Source organism: Neoarthrinium moseri, assembly GCF_022829205.1.
Source record: "Neoarthrinium moseri strain CBS 164.80 chromosome Unknown scaffold38_Wmoseri_CBS_16480, whole genome shotgun sequence".
NCBI lineage: Eukaryota > Fungi > Ascomycota > Sordariomycetes > Amphisphaeriales > Apiosporaceae > Neoarthrinium > Neoarthrinium moseri.
In genome coordinates this window covers 375,515-397,248 of record NW_026055152.1, presented here as the reverse complement: position 1 = coordinate 397,248, position 21,734 = coordinate 375,515, and the positions used below count along the sequence as shown (strand labels likewise).

At 55.2% G+C, this 21,734-nt stretch overlaps 9 protein-coding genes across 9 annotated transcripts; 5 read left to right on the top strand and 4 right to left on the bottom strand.

The window, feature by feature from the left end:
- Positions 1-149: 149 nt before the first annotated feature.
- On the top strand, positions 150-2,413 carry JN550_008887 (uncharacterized protein; the record flags this gene model as incomplete). The annotated part of the gene is made up of 3 exons (XM_049320898.1): positions 150-1,390; positions 1,470-1,831; positions 1,950-2,413. 3 exons carry the CDS (start codon positions 150-152, stop codon positions 2,411-2,413), a joined length of 2,067 nt encoding a protein of 688 aa, XP_049169273.1.
- A 736-nt stretch (positions 2,414-3,149) lies between these two features.
- On the top strand, positions 3,150-3,788 carry JN550_008886 (uncharacterized protein; the record flags this gene model as incomplete). The annotated part of the gene is made up of 1 exon (XM_049320897.1): positions 3,150-3,788. The coding sequence occupies one exon, from the start codon at positions 3,150-3,152 to the stop codon at positions 3,786-3,788; it is 639 nt and encodes a 212-aa protein (XP_049169272.1).
- Positions 3,789-4,420: 632 nt separating this feature from the next.
- Positions 4,421-5,779, top strand: JN550_008885 (uncharacterized protein; the record flags this gene model as incomplete). The annotated part of the gene is made up of 2 exons (XM_049320896.1): positions 4,421-4,564; positions 4,628-5,779. 2 exons carry the CDS (start codon positions 4,421-4,423, stop codon positions 5,777-5,779), a joined length of 1,296 nt encoding a protein of 431 aa, XP_049169271.1.
- Positions 5,780-6,169: 390 nt separating this feature from the next.
- JN550_008884 (uncharacterized protein) lies at positions 6,170-7,979 on the bottom strand (the record flags this gene model as incomplete). The annotated part of the gene is made up of 3 exons (XM_049320894.1): positions 6,170-6,227; positions 6,312-7,656; positions 7,727-7,979. 3 exons carry the CDS (start codon positions 7,977-7,979, stop codon positions 6,170-6,172), a joined length of 1,656 nt encoding a protein of 551 aa, XP_049169270.1.
- A 1,135-nt stretch (positions 7,980-9,114) lies between these two features.
- JN550_008883 (uncharacterized protein) lies at positions 9,115-10,872 on the top strand (the record flags this gene model as incomplete). The annotated part of the gene is made up of 1 exon (XM_049320893.1): positions 9,115-10,872. One exon carries the CDS (start codon positions 9,115-9,117, stop codon positions 10,870-10,872), a length of 1,758 nt encoding a protein of 585 aa, XP_049169269.1.
- Positions 10,873-11,272: 400 nt separating this feature from the next.
- On the bottom strand, positions 11,273-12,122 carry JN550_008882 (uncharacterized protein; the record flags this gene model as incomplete). Its single annotated transcript, XM_049320892.1, has 2 exons — positions 11,273-11,632; positions 11,694-12,122. The coding sequence occupies 2 exons, from the start codon at positions 12,120-12,122 to the stop codon at positions 11,273-11,275; spliced, it is 789 nt and encodes a 262-aa protein (XP_049169268.1).
- Positions 12,123-13,361: 1,239 nt separating this feature from the next.
- On the bottom strand, positions 13,362-15,089 carry JN550_008881 (uncharacterized protein; the record flags this gene model as incomplete). The annotated part of the gene is made up of 4 exons (XM_049320891.1): positions 13,362-13,527; positions 13,589-14,632; positions 14,692-14,812; positions 14,864-15,089. The coding sequence occupies 4 exons, from the start codon at positions 15,087-15,089 to the stop codon at positions 13,362-13,364; spliced, it is 1,557 nt and encodes a 518-aa protein (XP_049169267.1).
- Positions 15,090-16,398: 1,309 nt separating this feature from the next.
- JN550_008880 (uncharacterized protein) lies at positions 16,399-18,730 on the top strand (the record flags this gene model as incomplete). Its single annotated transcript, XM_049320890.1, has 3 exons — positions 16,399-16,455; positions 16,516-16,999; positions 17,079-18,730. 3 exons carry the CDS (start codon positions 16,399-16,401, stop codon positions 18,728-18,730), a joined length of 2,193 nt encoding a protein of 730 aa, XP_049169266.1.
- Positions 18,731-18,963: 233 nt separating this feature from the next.
- JN550_008879 (uncharacterized protein) lies at positions 18,964-20,184 on the bottom strand (the record flags this gene model as incomplete). Its single annotated transcript, XM_049320889.1, has 5 exons — positions 18,964-19,039; positions 19,093-19,152; positions 19,207-19,633; positions 19,693-19,862; positions 19,931-20,184. The coding sequence occupies 5 exons, from the start codon at positions 20,182-20,184 to the stop codon at positions 18,964-18,966; spliced, it is 987 nt and encodes a 328-aa protein (XP_049169265.1).
- Between the last annotated feature and the right edge of the window lie 1,550 nt (positions 20,185-21,734).

The following is a 21,734-nucleotide window of genomic DNA, read 5'->3' as shown; positions in this document are numbered from 1 at the left end:
CAAGAGCAGGTCCTGCCTAAGACTCTTGGTATCATGATGGGGGTCCCGACAAGTCTGTTATTAATCGATTCTTGCCCGACTTGCTCGGTGCAACGAGCTCTGGGCCCTGCACTCTGTTATGTTTAATGGTCTTCGCGTTGTAATTGACGATGAGGTCTATTCTCCTCTTACACGCGCTCGCCGCGCACGCGGACCAAGCTATTGCAAAGTGTCAGCGCCCGACAAGCAGTAGTGTCTACCAGATTAGTACCACCACAACATCTCCTGAGTCTACGGTCTCGTCCGGCGATTATTATCCGACCTTGTCCACAGTACACAGTTCGAGCAGCACTTCAGTCAGCCTGTCCAGTTACTCAACGACAACAGATAGCACAACCTCTACTCAGACCGTATCTACATCACTTAGTGATGTCGCCAGTCTTACAAGCAGTGTAGAGGTTTCTTCGACCACGGTCTCTACTGAGACTAGTTCAGAATCACTTAGTGATGTCTCGAGCCCGACGAGCAGTGTCTGGAGTTCCTCGACCACGGTCTCGACTGAGACTTCATCGGCATCATCGACTGACAGCGCCAGTCTCACAAGCAGTATCGAGTCCTCCTCGAGCGCCTCTGTCAGCAGCATTTCGGTGACAGACATCACGTCGAGTACAACTGTTGCAAGCAGTATCGAGACTTCTTCAACCACGGTATCCGAAAGCGCCAGTACTACGGAGAGCAGCTCGAGCACGTCAAGCGAATCTACGGTCAGCACAGAGAGTTCCTCATCCACAGAGAGTTCTTCATCCATAGAAACAGGCAGCTCTACTGTAATAGACAGTACCTCAAGCCTGACTGCCTCAGATGTCACGTCATCTACCACGATTTCGGATGTTGTAACGACTACGAGCAGCGTATCATCAACGACGACAGAAAGCATCATCAGCACGGACAGCGTGTCGAGCACAACCACCGATTCCACGGCCAGCACAGATAGCTCCTTGACCACCTCAACAAGCAGCAGTATCGCAACAGAGACCACCTCCACTGCGGACCTCACCTCGTCTACCACGGCTTCGGATGTCACAGCGACGGCGTCAGAAAGCAGTGTCACTACGGACAGCGCATCAAGCACAGCAACCGATTCCACGGCCAGTACGACAAGTAGCTTTGTCATCACAGACAGTACCTCAAGTGCAGACATCACCTCGTCGAGCACGGTTTCGGATGCGACGATTACCACGAGCAGCGAGTCGTCCACGGCAACCTGTGCTGAGGTCAACACATGCAGGACTGGCACGAACGCCGTGGCAACCACAACGACTTACCAACTTCCGGGCACCAGCTCAACCGCGGTGGTGAGTCTGGAGAACTTGGTCCCTGGTGTGAACTATGGAGTTACCTTTACCGCAGGGTGAGTCCCCCACGCTATCCCACACTATGAAATACCTGCGATCTGAGAAAACAGGCCGCTGACTAGCACAAACATTTAGCATAAACACGCTTTTAGGGACCGGAGCTGGGACCGTCTGTTACGCCACCGCAGCAATAGACGGAGTCAATGTCACAGCGGTGGGCACCGACTACTACCTTACCTTCGCCGCCAACCAACATTCGGGATGCAACACGGCCATAACGGCACCGGCTGGCATCTTCCAGGCCACAAGCGAAACCACCAGTCTTACGCTGATAAGATCGTGCATCATAAACTCTGGAGGACCGGCCACGATCTCTGCCGTCAAGGTCGTACCGTTGTGTGACAACCAACACTCGATACCACCGCCCTTTGTGTGCGACCCGTACGGCTCGCCCGACAGCGGCAACTTGGTCAAGAATCCTTCCTTCGCCGGCTATAGTATGTTCATCCCCATTTACCTTGCAATCTGATCGGCAAATTCCGGTTCATCGCGTGGCGTCCGTCGGAGACGGTCAGCTGCAAGTATCAAACTACGGGAAACTGACTCTCCCGACAGATCCCCTCTACCCTAGCCCCTTCCCATTCTGGGTCAGCGACCAACGGGCTCTCAACTGGACACAAGCCTCCTGCCGAGGCCGAACGAGATCGTCGGATCCTACGGACCAGGCGCTCTACATGATCGGGCCCAGAACGTCGGTGGTGCAGCAGATACGCGGGTTGGATCCCGCGCTCTCGTACACCTTCTCGATGTGGATCCTCATCGTCAACCAGGCTAACTGTGTAATAACCGCGTACCTGGACTCGGCCAAGATCGTGTCCTCCTCTAACACGCAGTCATCGGCGAGCAGCTATGTGCAGTACACCGGGGTGGTGACCCCTACAGCGGAGCAACAGACGCTGCGGCTGGTCCTAGAGTGTACCATCGATAGCTTGGTAATTGAGAGCAGCGGCAAGCTCAGAACCGGACAATTGCTCGTACCAGTCGTAGACGACATCTCACTAACCGCCAACGCCCCGTGAGTAGGGGCTTAGGTCGGACTTCCTCATGTGAACGGATGTCAATGGCGGGCTTAGCAGATGTAGTGTGTAATGTTCTGGTTGACTGGCGACGTTATTACTCTGAAGGAAGACGCGTGAGCCTACTAGAGTGCTATCCTCCATCAAATAGATAGCTCTGAAGGAGGGATTGAGTTACAAGTATACTTACTATAGACTACATGACGAATGGCGCATAGCCTCACATCGAGCCTTTGGACGGGCTTCGGCTGAGTAGACTAAATCCAGTATAACAGAAGCCTATTATAATGAAGTCGGGAAAGTTGTAAAGGTGATAAAGAGCAGTGTCAACGCGTATCTCATCCCAGATGTATGAACTTCGCACTACGGGTTCAAAGCTACAGTTGTGTAGTTAGGGTAAGCCCAGACTTCCGAACGTGGGGAGGGAGGAGAATGCTCCGAGCACCCTTGATGCGGAGCGAATGATCCTATGATCTGCACATTAATGGAGCTCCTGAAGGGTCGATTCGGACGACTATCGATGAAAGAAACCTTGCATGCGCCTTTGCGTGAGGTAGCACTCCTTTGAGCTTAGTAATGATGTCATACTTCATCATTATACGGCTGGCTCAATAGTAGTCACGCAAGCATATGCTTCAATTCGCCAGGAATGAATCGACGTACTTCGTTTCTTTCATAACACTCAAAACCACACGAGTTACTCATCACAAGAGCATCTCGAAGAAACAGCCAATCCAAAATGGTCGCACTACGTATCAACAACACGCTCCGCGCTGCCGGCGCGGCAGCCCGCTACAGAACGCCACGGACCTACCGCACATTCATCACTACACCACGTTCGGCCGCCCAGCAGGGTTACGGCGACGGCAAAGGAAGTCCAGAGGCAGAGAATCCCCAGGATCAGCCCGCGTCCAGCAAAGCGCAGGAGTCAGGAGAGCACCCGGGGCCCGCTCCCCCGGATGTCGGCAAGGGCACCGGCGGCGGCCCCACCAAGGCGGCCTTCAAAGAATCCATGAACCGGGCAGCTTCATCTGGCGACCCCGCCGACGCCTCGGCCTCGTCCGGCGGCTCGCGGTCCAAGCAGGCGACCGAGACGGGGTCCAGCCCCACGGGCGGAGAGATCAAGAGCCAGGGCGGCGGCGAGGGCAACCAGGCGAGCCGGAACGGCGGGGAGGCGCTCAAGGGCCCGCAGGGCGACGGCGCGCCCAAGCCCAAGCTCTACAACCAGGCCATGCCGGGGGACAAGGTCAAGTCGGGACTGAGCGACGAGCAGAAGAAGGAGGTGGAGGACCACAACGCCGACTTTGAGAAGCGGCACGACCGCGCCTCGCCGGCGAGCAACGACAAGGTGGACAAGAGCTTCTGGAAGGGGTCGTAAGTCGGAGCGCCGCCGTTGGTCTTGCGACTGCTTTTCGTGTTACGGAGATCACTGACGGCTGACACAGCGGTGGGGCTAAACAGGAGTAATCGCGATGGAACCGAGATCGACTGGAATGCATGAGCGCAGGCGTGGGAACTACAGACACCCGACAGCATGTTGTCTCTGAAATCGCAGGGATCCTAGGTTGGTGCCGAAGTAGGCGGCCTTGTCATATTAGTCCGTAATTGTACAATCATAGATTCAAAAAGTCTTTGGGGCCACGCTTGAGTTCCGTCCATCTAAATTGATTAGGAGGTGTCAGTGCCGTGGATGTCGTGTACATCATGCATGTAAAGGTAAGTTAATAGAGAGAGCTTCTAGCGCATCTTGCATCACGCCAGGGCCTGGGCTGTGTGTGAGCCCGCCAGTGCTAGTGATGAGATTGGCCAATTGAAGCGTAGACCACACCCTGGGAAAGCTCCAAGCGGGAAGTCCCAACGTCTGTCAACAGTCAACTGAGTTAATTGCCCATACCGCCCCCCGTCCTGCTTGCCTTGCTTCATCTTCACCATCTCGCAATGGACCGCCGAATGTCCTGAAACCCGCGGTTCTCGAACTCATGGCATTCCGTAGCTCCCTACAACTGCTCAATGGCGGATGAGGACCTGCTGCGGAAGATCCACGGTCTCGGCGACCTGGATCTGGCAGCGCTGCTATGCCTTATAAACCGCGAGCATTGCATCATCAGCACCGAGCCCGAGGCTCTGGACGACCTCGTCGATGAGTTGCAGCTAGTACGTGCGGCTATTGCGCCAAGTTGCTCTCTTATGAGCAGTCTGTACTGATACATCCGACAGGTAGCCACCGAGACCTTCAACCTCAAACCCACCGTCGTCTCCCTGGGGCCCCAATCAACCCTCGACGACTTCGCAGCCTCCATCCTGCTCCCGACACCCGCATCGCGCTCCAGCTCGCCCCTGAGGACGCGCACCCCCGTGTCCGACTCCTACTTCCACCCGAGCCACGCGTCCCTGCACCCCGGCAGCGGCGGCGGCACCAACACCCACCACCGGACGCTGTCGCCGCTGACGCAGCTGTCCCCGGGCAGCGCCGCCACGCCGGGCGGCCAGAGCAGCGCCTACGTGCCGGCGCCGCAGATCGCCAATGTCGTACTGGCGCGGGACCTGGACAAGGCGCCCAAGGCCGTGCAAATCCAGGCTCTGGAGCTACTGCGCACGCGGCGCATCTTTACGCGCACCAGTGTCCAGACCGCGCCCAAGCAGTTTCTGTTCGTCGCCGTGCTCGGCGCCCCCAGCGGCGGCGACGCGCGCCTGACCCAGCACCTCAACGACTTCTTCTACGTCGCCCACTGGCACGACCCGCTCGACGGCTTCGCGCACCTGGAGGAACGGGAGGCCGCCCTGCAGGAGGATGATGACGACGCCAGCCTCAACGCCGACGCAGATGTTGACACCGATAGCTTGCGCAGCGACCGGAGCGTCGTGCGTCGTCCCAGCCGGACCAGCCGCGCGAGCACGCCGGGGAACGAGCTCCTGACTCCGGGCTCGGCAGCCGGCCGGGGTATTACTTCGTACGAGGGCGGGGCCGCCGAGCCCGTCATCACCGAGGCCGACATCACGACCGTGTCGCTGGCCTCGTGCTCCGTCAGCGTCGACGTGGACGTGCTGCGCTACCAGATGAACCTGGTGTCGTTCCTGCGCATGCACCACGCCGTCGGGGGCGGCGTGGGCCCCGTCGCCACGCAGCACCTGGACGCCCTGGTCCGCAGCATGGCCGTGCTGCACGGGCTCGACTACGCCACGCCGGCCCTCGTCGCGCTGGCCCTGCGCAAGGTCTACCTGCACCGCATCCGCATCATCCGGGACCCGGCCGTGGAGAGGAGCGTGCAGTGGGGCAGCGACGTGGCCGCCGTGGAGCGGATGCTCGAGGGCGTGGGGCCCGAGGAGGTCATGGACGACGTTCTCGAGATGGTCGATGTGCCGCTGTAACGTCTGACATTCTATGTTTGATACCCAAACTTATACCCAGAGCATCCGAAAGGATCATAATAATCAGTCAAAACTACGTGAGCCATATGAAGTGCGTATTGAATCATGGTTGATCTCATGAATGCTATTTTTTTTCTACAACAGCCTCCGGCTATACTCCAAATCTCAGGGACACAGTTTCTGAACATTCCCCCTTTTCTGAACTTATTTGTACAAGAACCCAACGCCAGCCTGGTCATGCACTCTTCAGACCCTATGGTTCCTCGTCTCGAGGAAGTTGAATATCATTTTCATTAAAACCTCTAGGATAAGCTACGCCGAGCCGTGCAAATCATTCACCCGTCTCTTGTTCATGCCTGACGGGCTATCTTGTGTTCAAGTCGGAGAACTCTAGTGGATCTCGGAGACCTTGCAGGTCCAGCCCGAGTTCTTGGACAGGAGGGGCAGACTGTGACAAAATGAGTTAGTGAAAGATTCGTAGATACCAGCGAAACTTCACGTGGTCATGTAAAAAGGGGAGGGGGTTTCTTACCTGGCACCCAAGCACCAGCCCAGCTCGTTGCCCTTGATCTTCTTGGCAATGCGGACCTCGCGGTCGATCGGCATGTCGTAACCGGTGTGCAGCAGGCCAATCATGAAGTTGAGGTCCAGGCAGTACTCGCCACGGTCGCGGAGCTCCTCCAGCGCGCCGGGGATGCTGGAGAAGAGGGCCCAGGAGGACTCGCCGCCGCAGACGGTGCTGGTCAGGTCGTGCAGCTCGCGCAGGGTGAAGCTGTCGGGCATGCCGAGGGGCTTGAGGCGGTCGTAGAAGAAGCTGAAGACGTAGACATCCTCCTTGGCGAACGTCTTGGCCAGCGACGGCTGGTGGATGCCGTTGAAGGAGCAGGGCGCCAACGCGCACGAGGCGTCCTTCTTCAAGATGCGCTCGGCGAGCTGGCGGCACTGCGCCGGGGCCGGGATGGACGGGCCCGTCATGTTCAGCTCGACCTTGCCGGAGCCAAAGGTGGAGTCCTTGCCGAGATCGACGGTGATCTTGTCAGACTGTCCGGCGTTGATGCAGGGGTTGAGGATGGGCTTCTTGAGCCACTCGGTTCCGGTCTTCTCCTTGGCCAGGTCGTTGAGCAGGCCGAGGTGGATGGCGTTGCGCGCGGCCATCAAACCATAGCCCAGATGAGAGTGCTGGTACAGCTCAAAGTCACGGCCACCGAATGCGAGCTTGTACTTGTGGTCGCCCTCGGCCAGCTTCTCGGGCATCCCGCCGCCGACGACTCCCTTAAATGTCGGCTCGAACACGATCTGCGTAGAGCCACCGCCGAGATCGAAGATGGCAGCCGTGGGGCTCTGGTCAGGTCCGCCAATCTTGCCAAGAAGGTAGTTGGTCGTGATCCAGGCATAGACACCCTCGTCGGAGCCGTCCATGATGGCGACACCATTCTCCTCCTTGGCCACAACGGGGAAGGGGTAGTTGGTCTCGAGGTGGTTGCGAACGGCCTCCAGGATGCGCTCACTGGCCTCGGCGCCGATCATACGGAGACCTGCGGTGGCCTTGACGGCCACAGGACTGCATCCCATGAGCTTCTTGGGGACCGTCTCCATGGCGACAGCCATCAGATCGTCGAGAGTGCGGGCGGCGGCGAGAGGGTCGTCCTTATACTTGCTCAGGCCACCGACGCTCTTCTCGGTCATCTTGAACTCCTCCTTCTCCAGCTCCGGGGTCGGGCCACAGTTGTTGAACTTGTACACGTGGATGCGCGATCCCGTGCTGCCGGCATCGATCATCAGCACATACTGGGTGATGGGCTTGTCTTTCGAGAAGGACTTGGTGCACTTTTCAGTGCCGTAGGTCGAGTCCGAGGGGGTCTGGCCAGACTTGGACACTGTGTCGCGGGCAATCAGAATCTCGTGCTCCAAGCAGTACGCATGCAGGGGAATTCTAGGCGGACTTACCACCCTTCTCGTAGATGTCGACGCCCTTTGGCGACAGATAGTAGAAGAGGAAGACCAGGAACACCACTATCGCCGTGGTCTTCAGCCACCTCGTCTTCTGTGTCTGGTTCATGCCTGCGGCTTGCTGTAGTTTCTCCAGGATGCCGCCTCGGTGGTCAGCCCGGTGGTGGTTACCGGACTCGTAGCGCGCGGGCTTCTCGTGGGGGTCGCGAGCAGTGTGCTTCGTAGGCAGCGAGACCGATGTTCTCCTCATAGATGAGCAGGACGCATTCCCCCTTCGGTCGAGAAGGAGAAAGGCAGGGCGGCGGAAAAGAGAGGGAGCGAAACGAAGGTCGGGGGGCGTGAGGAACAGATCTAGATCCCTCGGCCACCACAGACGCGATTAAAACTTTACTACGAGGAAAGAATGCGCAGAAAAGGATCGGGGGGAGGACGCGCTCAGGGCCGGTGTTGCGCAGAAGGATGGGAAAGGAGTGTGTGCAGTGTCCCAATCTCGAAGATTTTCCTCTAATTTCAACGTTGTCGAGCCTCGATCAATGAATCGCTTTACACGGGTCAGGGGTGTGCCAATGGCTGACTGCTCGGACAGGACAGGTTCCCCTTTCTGGTGGCGTTGCAGCCATGTGGGCCGTGACAACCAAGACAACCACCCGACGCCTTGTCTTTGTCTTCCAAGTCTTGTTAAGCAGGCCAAGCCGCCAAGGTTGTCTTCCCAAAGGTCTTGATAACCGCCACAGCCCTGTCTTGGAATAGAACAGCACTAAGAACGCACAGCCACGAAAAGTAACGGTATCGCTGCTTATCTCCCTACGACGGGTACTGTCATGAACACTGGCCTGACTGGTAACTTGCAGCAGATACTCTACAACCTGCATGCGCCGAGGTGCTGCTGACAATACCGCTCGACCAGCTTGCGGGTAAAACAGTAGTGTGAGAGGGGACTTTGACATATTAAAACACTCTCTCGGGGCGTGAACAACGGGACTTGACGCGATTCTTCCGCGCAAGTCTCGCTCGTGATGTGCTTTATTATCGCACAGCCCGGATACAGGCATATCCGCACATTCCACAGGTGAATCCATGAGTTTCTCTCATTCACCATTGGCTGACGTACATCACGTTTGCCTTCCGCCCTGACACTGTTCTTCCGCGTAAGACTCATTTATGTGCTGGTAGACCTGCTTTGTTTTTGCGTCGCCTCTATTTGCAAGTTGGCTGGTTTTAAGTAGACTTCATTTGCAGGGCAATCATATCGAGCGCATCGTTTGTCGTCTCTCAGCAACAGGATCCAGTGGGCCTTCTTGTATCCGCCAACTCGAGAGTCAGAGCCACCACCACGGCAACCTCGAGTACCCATTCAGAACGCCAACTCACAAACTTCCAAGGGAATGGACGTACACTTACTGACGTATGACCTGTCTGGCGGCCTTGCCCGCCAGATGTCCATGTCCTTTCTGGGATTCCAGCTGGATGCCATCTACCACACATCGATAGAGCTGGACGGCGTGGAGTATGTCTACGATGGCGGTATCAACACCATCAAGCCAGGAAGCTCACACCTAGGCCGCCCGATGGAGCGACTGCACCTAGGAACCACAGAGCTGCCCATCGAAGTTATTCTGGAATATGTGGACTCGCTTCGCAGCATATTCACCCCAGCAGCCTACGACTTGTTTAGACATAACTGCAACAACTTCAGTAACGACTTCGCCACGTTTTTGGTCGGAAAGAGCATACCAGCACATATCAGCAACATGCCGCAAGCTGTTTTGGATTCACCGTTTGGGAAGATGCTGCAGCCACAGCTGGAATCTATGGTGCAGACCAGAAAGGCACAACAAGGCGGCCTCCTGGGCATCCAGAGTGACCCCCGAAGTCAACCTACCGCATCTTCAGCCAAGCCCGTCGCTCAAGCGAATGGACATTCACCCACGCCAGGAGTCGTCAGGAATGTTTCCAATCTGCAAGACTTGAACGTTTTGCTGGAAGGTGCACAACGGTCCTGTGCCGTCGTCTTCTTCACATCGGCTACGTGCCCCCCGTGCAAGATACTGTACCCGCTTTATGACCAGTTGGCGGCCGAAATGGGCGATCAAGTGACTTTGATCAAGGTTGACATATCTCAAGCCTTCGACATTGGACAGCGTTACGGCGTCCGAGCAACACCCACGTTCGCTACGTTCTTGCAAGGGAAAGAACAGGAACGATGGTCCGGTGCCGATTCAGCCCGTCTGCGTAGTACTGTACGATTGCTCGTGGACATGGCCCACCCCAGACATCCTCATGAGTCGTTACGATTGCCGCACTTTGCGGACCCCCGGGTCAAGCTCGTGTCCTATACAAAGATGCCACCTCTGGAGAAGCTAGTTGCAAAGATGGCAACCGCGGAACCTGCCGTCGTTGGCGTCAAGAACTTCATCGAGACGAGGGAGAAGAACGGACCAGCACAAAGCACTCTTCCTGAAATGCAAGGCTTTTCGGCTTTCTTGCGCAACGCGGTAACAGAGCTCCCAGTGGATGTCATGTTTGCAGTTGTAGACCTATTCAGGTGTGCACTGATCGATCCGAGGGTCAGTGGCTACTACGCCGAGGAAGTCGAACATAGGACTGTTGCCACACTGCTGAACTTTGTCAACTCACTGGGGACTGGCTGCCCTTACGCCTTGCGACTGGTCACTCTCCAAATGGCCTGCAACCTCTTCACAAGTCCATTATATCCGGAGCAGATATTGGCCCACTCAGTTTTGCGAGATCCGGTTATTCAGCTGGTGTCCACGAGCTTCCTTGATGATAGCCATAACAACGTGCGGGTGGCGGCTGCTTCTCTACTGTTCAATATCGCAGTTTCCAATAATAAGACAAGAGATTCTTCGGAATATCTACCGGAGTCGGACCAGGTGGAACTGGCTGCATCTGTCCTGGAAGCGATAACACAAGAGTCGTCCTCATCTGAAGCTCTACAAGGCATGCTTCTAGCTCTGGGGTATCTCGTATATCGTGTGCCCATGGAGAGCGAGTTGGTAGATCTCCTGAGGACCATGGATGCCCAGGACACGGTGTTGGCCAAAGCCAAAGATTTTCCGAAGGAAGACCTCGTCAAAGAAGTTGGCTCAGAATTACTTGCCAAGGGCCTGAGAAGAAAGTAGACAATTATGCTAGAACCTCGGAAATATTAGAGCCGTCGTCAAGAGCGTTGCAGAGTATTTCGCTAGGGCGCAGTCGCAAACAGAGTAGACTTTATTCGCTTCGTTCTTGTTTAGGTCAGTAATGCTCAAGAGCAAAGCATGGGCGTCCAAAATGATGAGATGCTTGTCGTTTGCGTACGAGCATAGCATATTCCAAAGTTGGCGACAAGACGACATGAGTTGGCCTGAACCCCTCTCCGGGCGAAATCAACTTCAACTCAAGCTAAAGCTCGATATTTGTAATTTGTTTTTATTTTGATATTCCAGAAGGCTTGATTGGTAAATACTTCGTGTGAGGCACCACGAAAGGAAGTCCCTTCTCTCTCTGGCCTTTACCGACGATAGATCCACACCCAACCCGCTATGCCTTCCCCAAGCGGTCCGCCACACCAACAATCCAATCAACAACCTCCTGCTGGTGGCTAAGAGGTGCGACATGGTCAGAGTCGATAGCCGTGACATCGACCTTTTTACCCGTTGTCTTCTCAATCATGTCGATACCAGCTTGTTGATACTCGGGTGGGATAACGAGATCATTCTTGCAAAGCAGGTATGACACGGGGACATCCTTAAAGCCTTGATACGTTAAGGGACTACCAAAAGCAGCGGCCGAGTGCTTTCCCAGCTTTTGAGCCCAGTGTAGGCCTTCCGCCCCAGGCATGTCCGTGAACGACACCTCCGCTAACCTTGTGTAATCAGGATAATAGACCCAGCCGTCCGCCTGCCATCCCAGGTTAGCAATGCATTATCAATCATATGATGCAAGTGAAAGAAGTACGAACATCAATTGCGGTTGGAACCTTGCGTTCCTCTGGTATAGATGCCTGTACGCTCACGGCGGGCTGGCCCAGTTCTGGAATCAAGGAGGTGATGTATGCGAGGCCAATAATGCCTCCCTCTAGCCCATTTGACTGCCTCTCTTTCTTGCTGAACCCCTGTACACACTGAGTGCCCGGCACTCCCCCGTAGGAGTGAGTAACGATGATCACGTCCTTTCCAGCATCTGAAAGAGCGGCAATGCGTGACTGAATAAATGTCACATCGTCATACATCGTCGGTGGCGCTCCGTTAGACCCGTTGGCATTGCCGACGCTGGGGATAGGTAAAGCCTCAATATCGTAGCCCCTCTGCACCACGGCACTGACGAAGGACTCGTACAGCTCCGGTGTGGCAGAGGCCCCAGGAATAATGAGAATGGTAGGTCGACCCATGTTGGACTTTGTTGAAAATACGAGATAGTAAAAATGGAATCGGCGGGCGCCTACTTCAGAGGTCTTTGGTTTTTCTTTGGAAGGAGATGGTAATGAAGCTACGCAGTGCAGAGGGAGGGGTTGATATGCATCAAGATGGGTTGTAAGCAGCGCAGTAGATAAAACATCTGGCATGGCATGGCTTATATGTTATTCAGCGTTTATTGGTTGCCAAATATGGAACAATGACAATCCTGCGGTCTGCCCAGTAACATGACTCCTGCTTACATAACTGAACATAACTGGGGACCCTAGCCTAGCTTTTGTTGACTATTTGCTTACGGGCGGGCGTAGATATACATCTAAGAAAACCAGATAAAACGTCGGAACAGGTATGGATAATGGAATCCTCTTATCACTTGTAGTATGGTCAGGCTTATTGGCTTCCCGGCTTTTCAGGCTCACGAGAACAGGGTCAGCGCATGCAAGCTGGCATGCCACTACCACCCACACCACGAAATGCCCCGTCCAGGTAGTGGATTATAGCAGTCAGCTCAGTAGATCCTTCACCCGTCGCAAGGGAGAATGCCCTAGCCCGGTGCTTAGAGTGACTTTTGGGAGCCTCATTTCCAAATGATTTCCTTTGCTCTGCCAGACTTGAGCATCGTCCAGTCTTGGAATGGCCATCATACCAGGCACCTCGACCGCGTGCATGTACTCTACGGGTTGCCATGGGATCAGCCTATGGTGGTGCTGAAGTGTTATACTGTTGCTGAAGTTTGGATGCTGCGATTCTCCCTCCATCAGGTCGAATGCCCCGACGCCGCTCGCTCCTCCAGCCCCCGCCCAATCAGATGGACGCGTCGCCATCGGATGCGAGGCGCGCTGAGTACATGGAGCCCCTATATCACAATGATGACCGATTTCGCAACGCATACACTTGATGCGTTACTGTACTCTGCACAAAGTAGCAATCCTAAACTGTTGATGTGACCTTTGATTACATGGGTACATGCTAAACCATAAGTGGACCATTGAAACACTCTGTGCCATACTTATTATTGAGGAGCGAAATAACTCTGGGCTATTTCAGGGTATAAAGGCTTTCGCGATGCACCATATACAAGACGGATCTGGTGGCACTCGCACGTACTATATGGCCCACCAATAGGACAAATCCCTTGGGCTTACAGAGAGAAATCTAGAACCGCGCTTCGTCGAATAAGTTCTCATGATTAACAACACCTATGCCATGATGCTCTAGTCGATGAGCACACGCACACCCTTACTGCCCGACACCGTGACTGGCACAAACATATCGTGATCGTATGTGACATCCTTCTCAGTCGTCTCGTACAGCTTCATACGAGGCATCACCCGCAGGACCAGAGCTGTCAGAACAAGATACAACTCACACAAGGCAAGGCTAGATTTACGATTGTCAGCACGTTGTAATCTCACATCATCAGATAGGCGTATGAACTCACTTCTTTCCGAGACATGCTCTGCTGCCTTTTGAGAAGGCCAGCAGGCCCTTTTCAAGCTCCTTTCGGCGCTGGTTGTTCTCATCGAGCCAGCGCTCGGGGCTGAAGACGTACGAATCTTGGAAGATGCTCTCGTCGTGGTGCATGAGAGCCGCCGACATGCCGATTGCGTAGCCGCGGGGCAGCACCAGCTCGACCGGCTTCTTATTGAACTCGCCGCGGTAGACGAGGTCCTCACCGCTGGGCTCACGGGCCGATCGCGCAGAGACACCGTACGACAGGCGCAGTCCTTCCTGAACTACGGCACCGAGGTAGGGCAGCTTCTCGAGCACGGTCCACGGCGGCAATTTCGTCGCGTCGTCGACGGCTCTTTCCAGTTCCTTCTTCAGCTTGGCTAGAAGCTCGGGCTTCGCGAGAAGGTTGTAGGTGATAACAGCAAGAGCCCAACTGGTTGTCTCGGTTCCAGCTCCCACTACGGCGACGGCTTCGTCTGCAAGCCTTTCGGGTTTCTTCTCCTCCTCGGACAGATCAGACTGCAACAGAGATCCAAAGACTGTCGGACGGTCGTAGTGAATGCCAGCGTCTAGGTCGGCCTTCGTCTTGTGCACAAGGCCAGGGATATCGATCTGCAGAGCCCGAATCAAAAGCGAGGTGTCTTCGGGCAGGTAGTCCACGAATATCTCTCCCAGCTTGGCCAAGTTCAGGAGGATGGGAAAGAATCTGAAGACGAACACGGGCTTGAGAATGGCCAGGGTCGCCTGCCGGAAGTTAGGGGTCCAGCCCTTCTGCGCCAGCAGCCCACGAGACTCGCCAAAGCAGTACTTGAAGATAGCGTCTGAGGTGAAGCAACTATACGCCATGGCCACGTCAACTGGTTGGCCCTTGCCGGACTCGGCAAGCAGCTTGTCACAGAGCTTGCGGACCAGATCGTGGATCTCGTCCTCCAGCTGCGCAATCATGCTGTGGGAGAAGAACTTGGCCACGGGCACCCGACGAGACCTGTGCAGATCGTGGTCATGAGTGGTGAACCCGTTGGTGTTATGCGCCCTATGCAGCAAAATATTAATACGACGGCTATGGACGGGCTCAAGGGTGACTGCTCTTACGCTGATCCATTAATCTGGTGCCATGGCTTGTCACGCTTGCGACCACCCAGAGCATAGATCTCATCCGAGAAAGTGATATCGTTGCAATGTGTCTCATTGGGGTTGATGCGGACGATAGGGCCTGCTTCGTTAGCAATCCGAACTAAAAATTCTGGGTCATCGAACAACTTACCGTACTGCTCGTGCATCTCCTTGATGGCGTGGGTATACCGCCCGCCCAAGATGACATCGTAATAGAATTCCGGCAGGTAGGTCGCCCCGGCCAGCTTGGGCCCGGGAATCCGGCTCAGGGGGTGGAGCGGGGAGATGTTATACAGCGCCTTGAGGAGGTGGTAAACCAGCCAGGCCCCGCCGAGGGCCAGCACATTGCGACCGACGGTATACAGATCGAGTGCCATCTTGAAGGTATAGTCGACCCAACTGTCAAGAAGGGCAGAAGACGTAGCTGGGCATCTCGCGGGTTTTCTTCTTCAGCTGGCGGACTCTGAGTTGCAGCATCCATCCTAGTGCTGCACTCAACCTAGCCCTCTGTATTGAAGGGGTCCGACTTAAAACTGGGCCAGGGTCCGCTAAGTGCCTCGGCCGGGCCCATTGTAGATAAACGGCCGAAATGTCTGTCTGCGTGTTCCCAATGCTCCATTACTCACCCGTCTCGGGACGCTTCTCATAGGCCGCACGTGGTCAAAGATAGAAAAGAGGGAATCGTTTGGCCCTGTTCTCCGCCTTGTCCCGCCTGCCCAAGACCCACCAAGGGTGATTCGATATTGAAGATCTCTAATGGTTCTGCAGCCCTGCCAACTGCACTTCGACCCACGGATTTGGTAAAACATTTAAGTTGCAACTAAGGATTAAACGAGTTAGAGCGAAGCGAACTGGTGGCTTCATTCAGAATAAGACGCCTAAAGGCCACCGTGCCCAACGTCCAAGATGTGATTTTGTGGCTACTCCTGGATGTACTGATGTACATAGGTGTGCAAATCAAAGTCGAATCCAACTGAGTATTCATCTCGTCTAATGGCGCTCGTTGACCTTTATTGTTATTACTCGATTTGCGCTGGACAGTACGCTGCGTCTCATGGGCTGTGGTACGCTACATGGACCGAAAGCCTATCTAGAGCCCCGAGAGTTCAGTACGCAGGCAACGGGTCGTCAAGCATACCATGATCTGTTCGGCAATTGAATACTCCATGCGAGAACGTCATTGCATCGCTAGTGCAAGATCAACCTAGTGGATGTAACCAAAGGGAACAACGGGAGTGTTGCAAGTAAGCGAATGCTGACAAGCGGCCCGATGAGGCGGAAGCCGGGATAATTTATCGGGCAACGGAACGAACCTGGGAGACGGCGTGAACTCGAAGGTGGGCTGCTCAGTTGAAGTCCTCCTGTACCTAGTTAGCCTCTGGTGCAACGGGCTGCGAAAATATGGATAGGTTTCTAGTTTCGGCAGCATCAAACAATGAACCGATGGCTGTGCATATGACCTTGGATGACTGACTGCAGACTGCTTATGAGTGCCTCAGTGTGACAGCCTCTCACACTCGTCCAAGGCATCTCGAGTTCGGAGGGCTGAATTGTGGTTGTTGTGGCGTCCCGCCTAAAGACGGGAAAGCTAGAGGTCAAGCGTGCATTGGTGTTTCGAACAAACAGAGGTAATCCTGGGAAACACCAGCGGGCGAGACCTAAACACGCGCGGCGTCAAGGCCTATCATGTGTTTTTCGCCTGTGCCAACCGAGCCCCGAGAGTTCCTTCATCTTCGCACTTCAGTATTGCCGGCTCTTGCGCATAAGAAGTTTCCATGCCCTTTGTAATGCATTGAATTGCAGGCACAGGGTCAACCCCGCCAAAGCACCAAGCCATCCCAGCCAGATCTGCCATTGGCCGTGGCGCCGCCGTGCTACACGGGCCTTGGGACACGAGAGACGCGCCTTACCTTTCAGAGCAGCGCCCCGGTGCCCGGCAACGGCAGTAAATACAACGGCCCCACTCCCGCCACTCAGCTCACCCAAATGTACGGTACAATCCACGGACAGCGATTCCGCGACATCATCAAGGACATATGCGAGGAATTGTCTGAAATCTGTGCTGCTACGACGCTTGCTAGTGAACACAGAATCGCAAGCAGTGACGAAAACTACAAATCAACATCGATGGACCAGTCGCGCGCAACGGAGCTGCGATCCAGCGTCCGCTCCTCAGCCTCCACACCGTCGCTGCGATCTCGGGATGGGACGCTGCCGCCACATATGAAGATGGATGGCGGTGGCAATGTGCGCGTGGTCGTCAGAGTAAGGGCATTTCTGCCCAGAGGTACGGTTATGCACTCACTTCTTATGCCCCATGGATCGTCTGTGGTGTCATGGACTCGAGACTGATACAGCTTGGATAGAAATCGAACGAGGGGCGGAATGTCTAATCAGCATGGATCCTGTGATGCAGAGCACAACTTTGCATGTGCCTAACGATAGCGATCCAGCGAATGCGAAAGCCAGGACTCGGAAGGTTGTTGAGGAGAAGTCTTTTACCTTTGATAACTCCTTCTGGAGCCACGACAAGGAGGACAGACATTATGCGCACCAGGAGGAGGTATACAACGCTCTCGGCGAAGAATTCCTTGACCACAACTTCGAAGGGTACCACACATGTATCTTTGCATACGGACAGACCGGCTCTGGGAAATCCTACACCATGATGGGAACGCCAGATCAGCCAGGCTTGATCCCTCGGACATGCGAGGACCTATTTCAGCGGATCGAGGCCGCGCAAAACGAAACGCCCAACATCTCATACCACGTGCGGGCCTCCTACTTTGAGGTCTACAATGAGCACGTGCGCGACCTGCTCGTCCCGGTGGTGCCCAACCAGGCCCCGTACTATCTCAAAATCCGCGAGTCGCCATCCGAGGGTCCATACGTCAAAGACTTGACCGAGGTTCCTGTTAGAAGCTTGAATGAAATTCTCAGGTACATGAAATTGGGCGATGCTTCCCGGACGGTGGCGAGCACCAAGATGAATGACACGAGTAGTCGAAGCCACGCCGTCTTCACCATCATGTTGAAGCAGATTCACCACGACATGGAGACAGATGAGACGACGGAGCGGAGTTCGAGGATCAGACTAGTGGACCTGGCGGGTAGTGAGAGAGCAAAGTCGACCGAAGCCACGGGTGCGAGACTCAGAGAGGGTAGCAACATCAACAAGTCTCTCACCACCCTCGGTCGTGTCATTGCCGCTCTTGCAGACCCCAAGCACCGCCCTGGGGGAAAGCGGAACAAGGATATTGTGCCATATCGAGATTCTATCTTGACCTGGCTGCTGAAGGACTCGCTGGGCGGCAACAGCAAGACAGCCATGATTGCGTGCATAGCACCGTCGGACTACGAGGAGACCCTCTCAACCCTGCGATATGCCGATCAGGCGAAGCGCATTCGTACCCGCGCTGTTGTCAATCAGGACCACATCTCGACTGCCGAGAGAGATGCGCAGATTGCGGCCATGGCCGAGGAGATTCGTGTTCTTCAACTGTCAGTCGCTGACACCCGTCGACGAGAGAAGGACCAGAAGGAGAGCGAAGAGCGGCTTGAGGAGTACCAGAACCGTGTGGCAGCTATGCAACGCATGATGGAGGAGCGCAGTCTCGTGGCCGAAGGCAAGATCCGGAGTCTGCAAACAGAGAATGAGGCTCTCCGACTCCACCTCAAACTCGCCCTCGACAGCCTGAAGAACCCAATTCCAGAGGTCGTCGTCAGGACCGAGGAGCCCTTGAAGGAGGTTGAGGCTGAGGCGGACAAGGAGAATGCAGGCCCCGGCGATGGGGACGTCCACGATAAGCTTGCGGACGACGACTTCGTCGACGAACCGTACGATGACGAAGACGACTACTCGCCCGAGATCCACGAGGAGAGGGCAAACGATATGCAGGATTATATGCACGAACTGCTCAAGGACCTCTCATTGTTCAAGAAGAAGATTGGTGACGATAAGGGTCGCTTCATCGATCAGACCTCTCGGGCACCGCTGGGCGCCCGCGTCAATTTCTAAATTGTTTGACGACTTGATGAGCCTTGTAAGTTTTGGATTGGAAAGGCATGGTGTTTTGGAGCACAGAGCGGAAATGAACGAGGCTAGCGGTCCCCAGATTGGAGTTTGTCCAGTTTAGATACTGTAATTCAACAGCATTGTCAGGTAAATTATCAAAACGAACTTACGAATTGATATGGAATACACGTCTCTAAAGTCCACCATTCAGGCGCTTGAATTCAGGGTAACTTTCTCTAGGCTATTCGCCCGTTCATACTTCGGACGAAAGAGGTTAGGGGATATAGAGGACCACTGAAGTCCATGTCGTACCTAATATTCACCTTAGCCAGCTACTTTGGTTATCGATCCGCCGTAAAGCTTACCAATAATTTACGGCTATACAAACGCCTTCGAGGGAGCAAGACTGTGAAACCTTGTGATACCTTCAACAAAGTTAGTTCCTGATTCCTGAGGCTGGCTTCCTTATTCGGACGTACCACATGGCTGGGAGGTACAACATATCCCCAGGGTCCAAGGTTACCCGTATCGGACTCGCAAGTGCGGAGTACTTCGTGCTGTTTGCTTCTGGGCGGTCGGGATCCCATGTTGCAAAGGGGACGCTGTCCCCGTCTTCCATGTCCAGCACCAGCTGGTCTCCTTTTCGGACGTAGCTCGCTGGACGCAGCTCCTGCTCATTTATGCAGGGCTGGCAGAGAGGGGGCAGCAACACAAAGTGCTTCTGGCCTGCAATTTGGACATAGATGTTCTCGTAGTTGTCCCGGTGCAGCGCCGTCACCGACCTCGAGTTGCCGATCCACATGTTGATCGCATCCGGCTCCTTCTGCAACGCTATACGCGCGAACGGGATGGACTTGAGAGTCTGTGCGAACAGCGAAACGTACTCATGCCGGAGGTTGTCATTTTCTGCAGTATTGGAATCAACCCGGTGTTACCGTCATGGTTGCAAGAGGGCTTGGGCTTACGGGTCTGCGCATATCTTACTTCCGAGCCCGAGAAGGATGGGTCTAGCTCCTGGTTCGTCAGGTAGTCGATGAAGTTCTCGAAAGGCTGGTCTTCCTCGTGCGGCTTTGCGAACACGTGCTCTCCTCCTGCGTGCGCTCCGTCGCTGTGTACAGTCGGCGCATCCGCGTTTCTGAGATTACGTGAGCTCTACATCCATTCCAAGGTTTCTTGGTTTCTACGGAATATATGGAAGCCTACCCGAACGGCGTCACAGCAACATTAACATGATGACCCTTCAGTGCCTCCTGCAGATATTGAGCGCTCCACGTCTTGGTTGCAACCCAGTCCTTTGCGCCGTTCCGAATGACGAAGGGGGTGTTTCTTGCTACAAATCGCATAAACTCGAGCGGGCTGGGCTCTTCATCGAGTTCCTCTATTGTCGAGGAGTTTAACTCGTTGAAGCTCGTAATGAGCTCCTCAATGGGGTCTCTGGCATCCGCCATTTCCTCCATGGGCAAGATCGCTGGCAAAGTTCACAGGCTGCAGCTGTCGACGTGAAGCAAGCCCGGACAGGCAACCCGATATTGGTCAGGCGGCCGATCTGCCCGCGATACAGCCCTACACAAAGCAGGTCGGGTCTCGCGTGTAATGTGTAGATGGGGACATCCGAAATACCCAGGGCTGATGCAACTAGGGCGTTGGCGGGATGATCTCAATGGCTGAAGGGTTGGTTGACGGGCGTCGGACCCCAGCTGGACCCTGAAATTTGCAAATTGGCTGCGAAGCGGGACGCTGGGGTCATCGCGAACCTCGCCCCCGAGGTCCGTCTCCACGCAGCCAATGAGAAAAATGATGCATCGTGTATGACCACAGAATGGGCTGACTTTGACTTGGTCAACATGCCACTCCAAACATTCCCATTGCGCGAAACGGAAAAAGGAAAGAGGGATTCCAGGACCATGGGTAAGGTGAGTCGGGATTTAGTTCATGCACATAATCTATCAGACAGCCGGTCCTAGTGTCCTGGAGAAATACATATTTGGGGCCCGTCCGTCCAGTACGTCTGAGGAGGGACCTCGACACGTCGGCCCTTTTCCTCATACGTACGGTACGGCCAAAAGGGAAACACCACCGCATGAGCGGAACGACTTGCGAGCCCCGTCCACTTGGCTGTGAGCATTGTCGACGGCACACAAAACCTTTTGGAATTGTGGATAGCCTTACCAATACGACAATGCCTACGTGCGTCGGACAAGATGTCGGCCGGGGGCTTCGCCTGCAGGCACCAAACTCTACGCCGCTCGTATTTGCTCGATAGTTCGCTCGATGGCGGCGTCAACACAGGCCTATTCGACCCGCGCTGACAGAGATTGAGGACCTTATTCCGCAGTCTCTGCCCAACTAGATGGGATGGGCTCGTCTGCCTCCCCAAACGCTCGAGGGGGTCGTGGGAGGGTCGTGGGTGAGTGACAGCCAGGACAACCCCCGACAGCGTGCAGCAGCCACAGCTACAGTGCATACCTAGCCCAGCAAGCCCAGCCGGAGACGGCAGCTCTGGAGCCTCTCGACCAGTCGGGTAGGGCGGGACAGCCGCGGGCAAGCGGGAACGGCAAAACCCCGCCAACCCGCCAACGCTCCGCCAAGAACCCCTGTCTCTTGTCTCTCCGGGGGCCCTGTCGGCCTTCCCTGGCCGCCTGCGCTGTAACGAGGGACCTACCACCGTAGAGTGGCCCCTCAGGGACTGCCCAGGTGGACGTTACTGTGTACGGGGCCAGTCCCGCAGTCCGGTAGGTAGGTAACTCTCTAGGTAGGTACCTAGGTAGGTACCTAGGTAGGCTTAAGGCCCTTTTGCGTGCTTCGACCACTCGGGCCTTTCAGCAGAGGTTTTGAGCCGGGTGCAGCCCGACGATCATTTGTGTCCGGTGTGAACTCACAGGTGTCAAATGGTGGCCTCGCTAACGTCAAACATTCGGCCCCGACTCGAGCTAGTGGCGGCTGGCCTCAATCACCTTTGACGAGTCGCCCTGGGCCTCACTAAGCAGCAACCAAGGAAGCAAGCAAG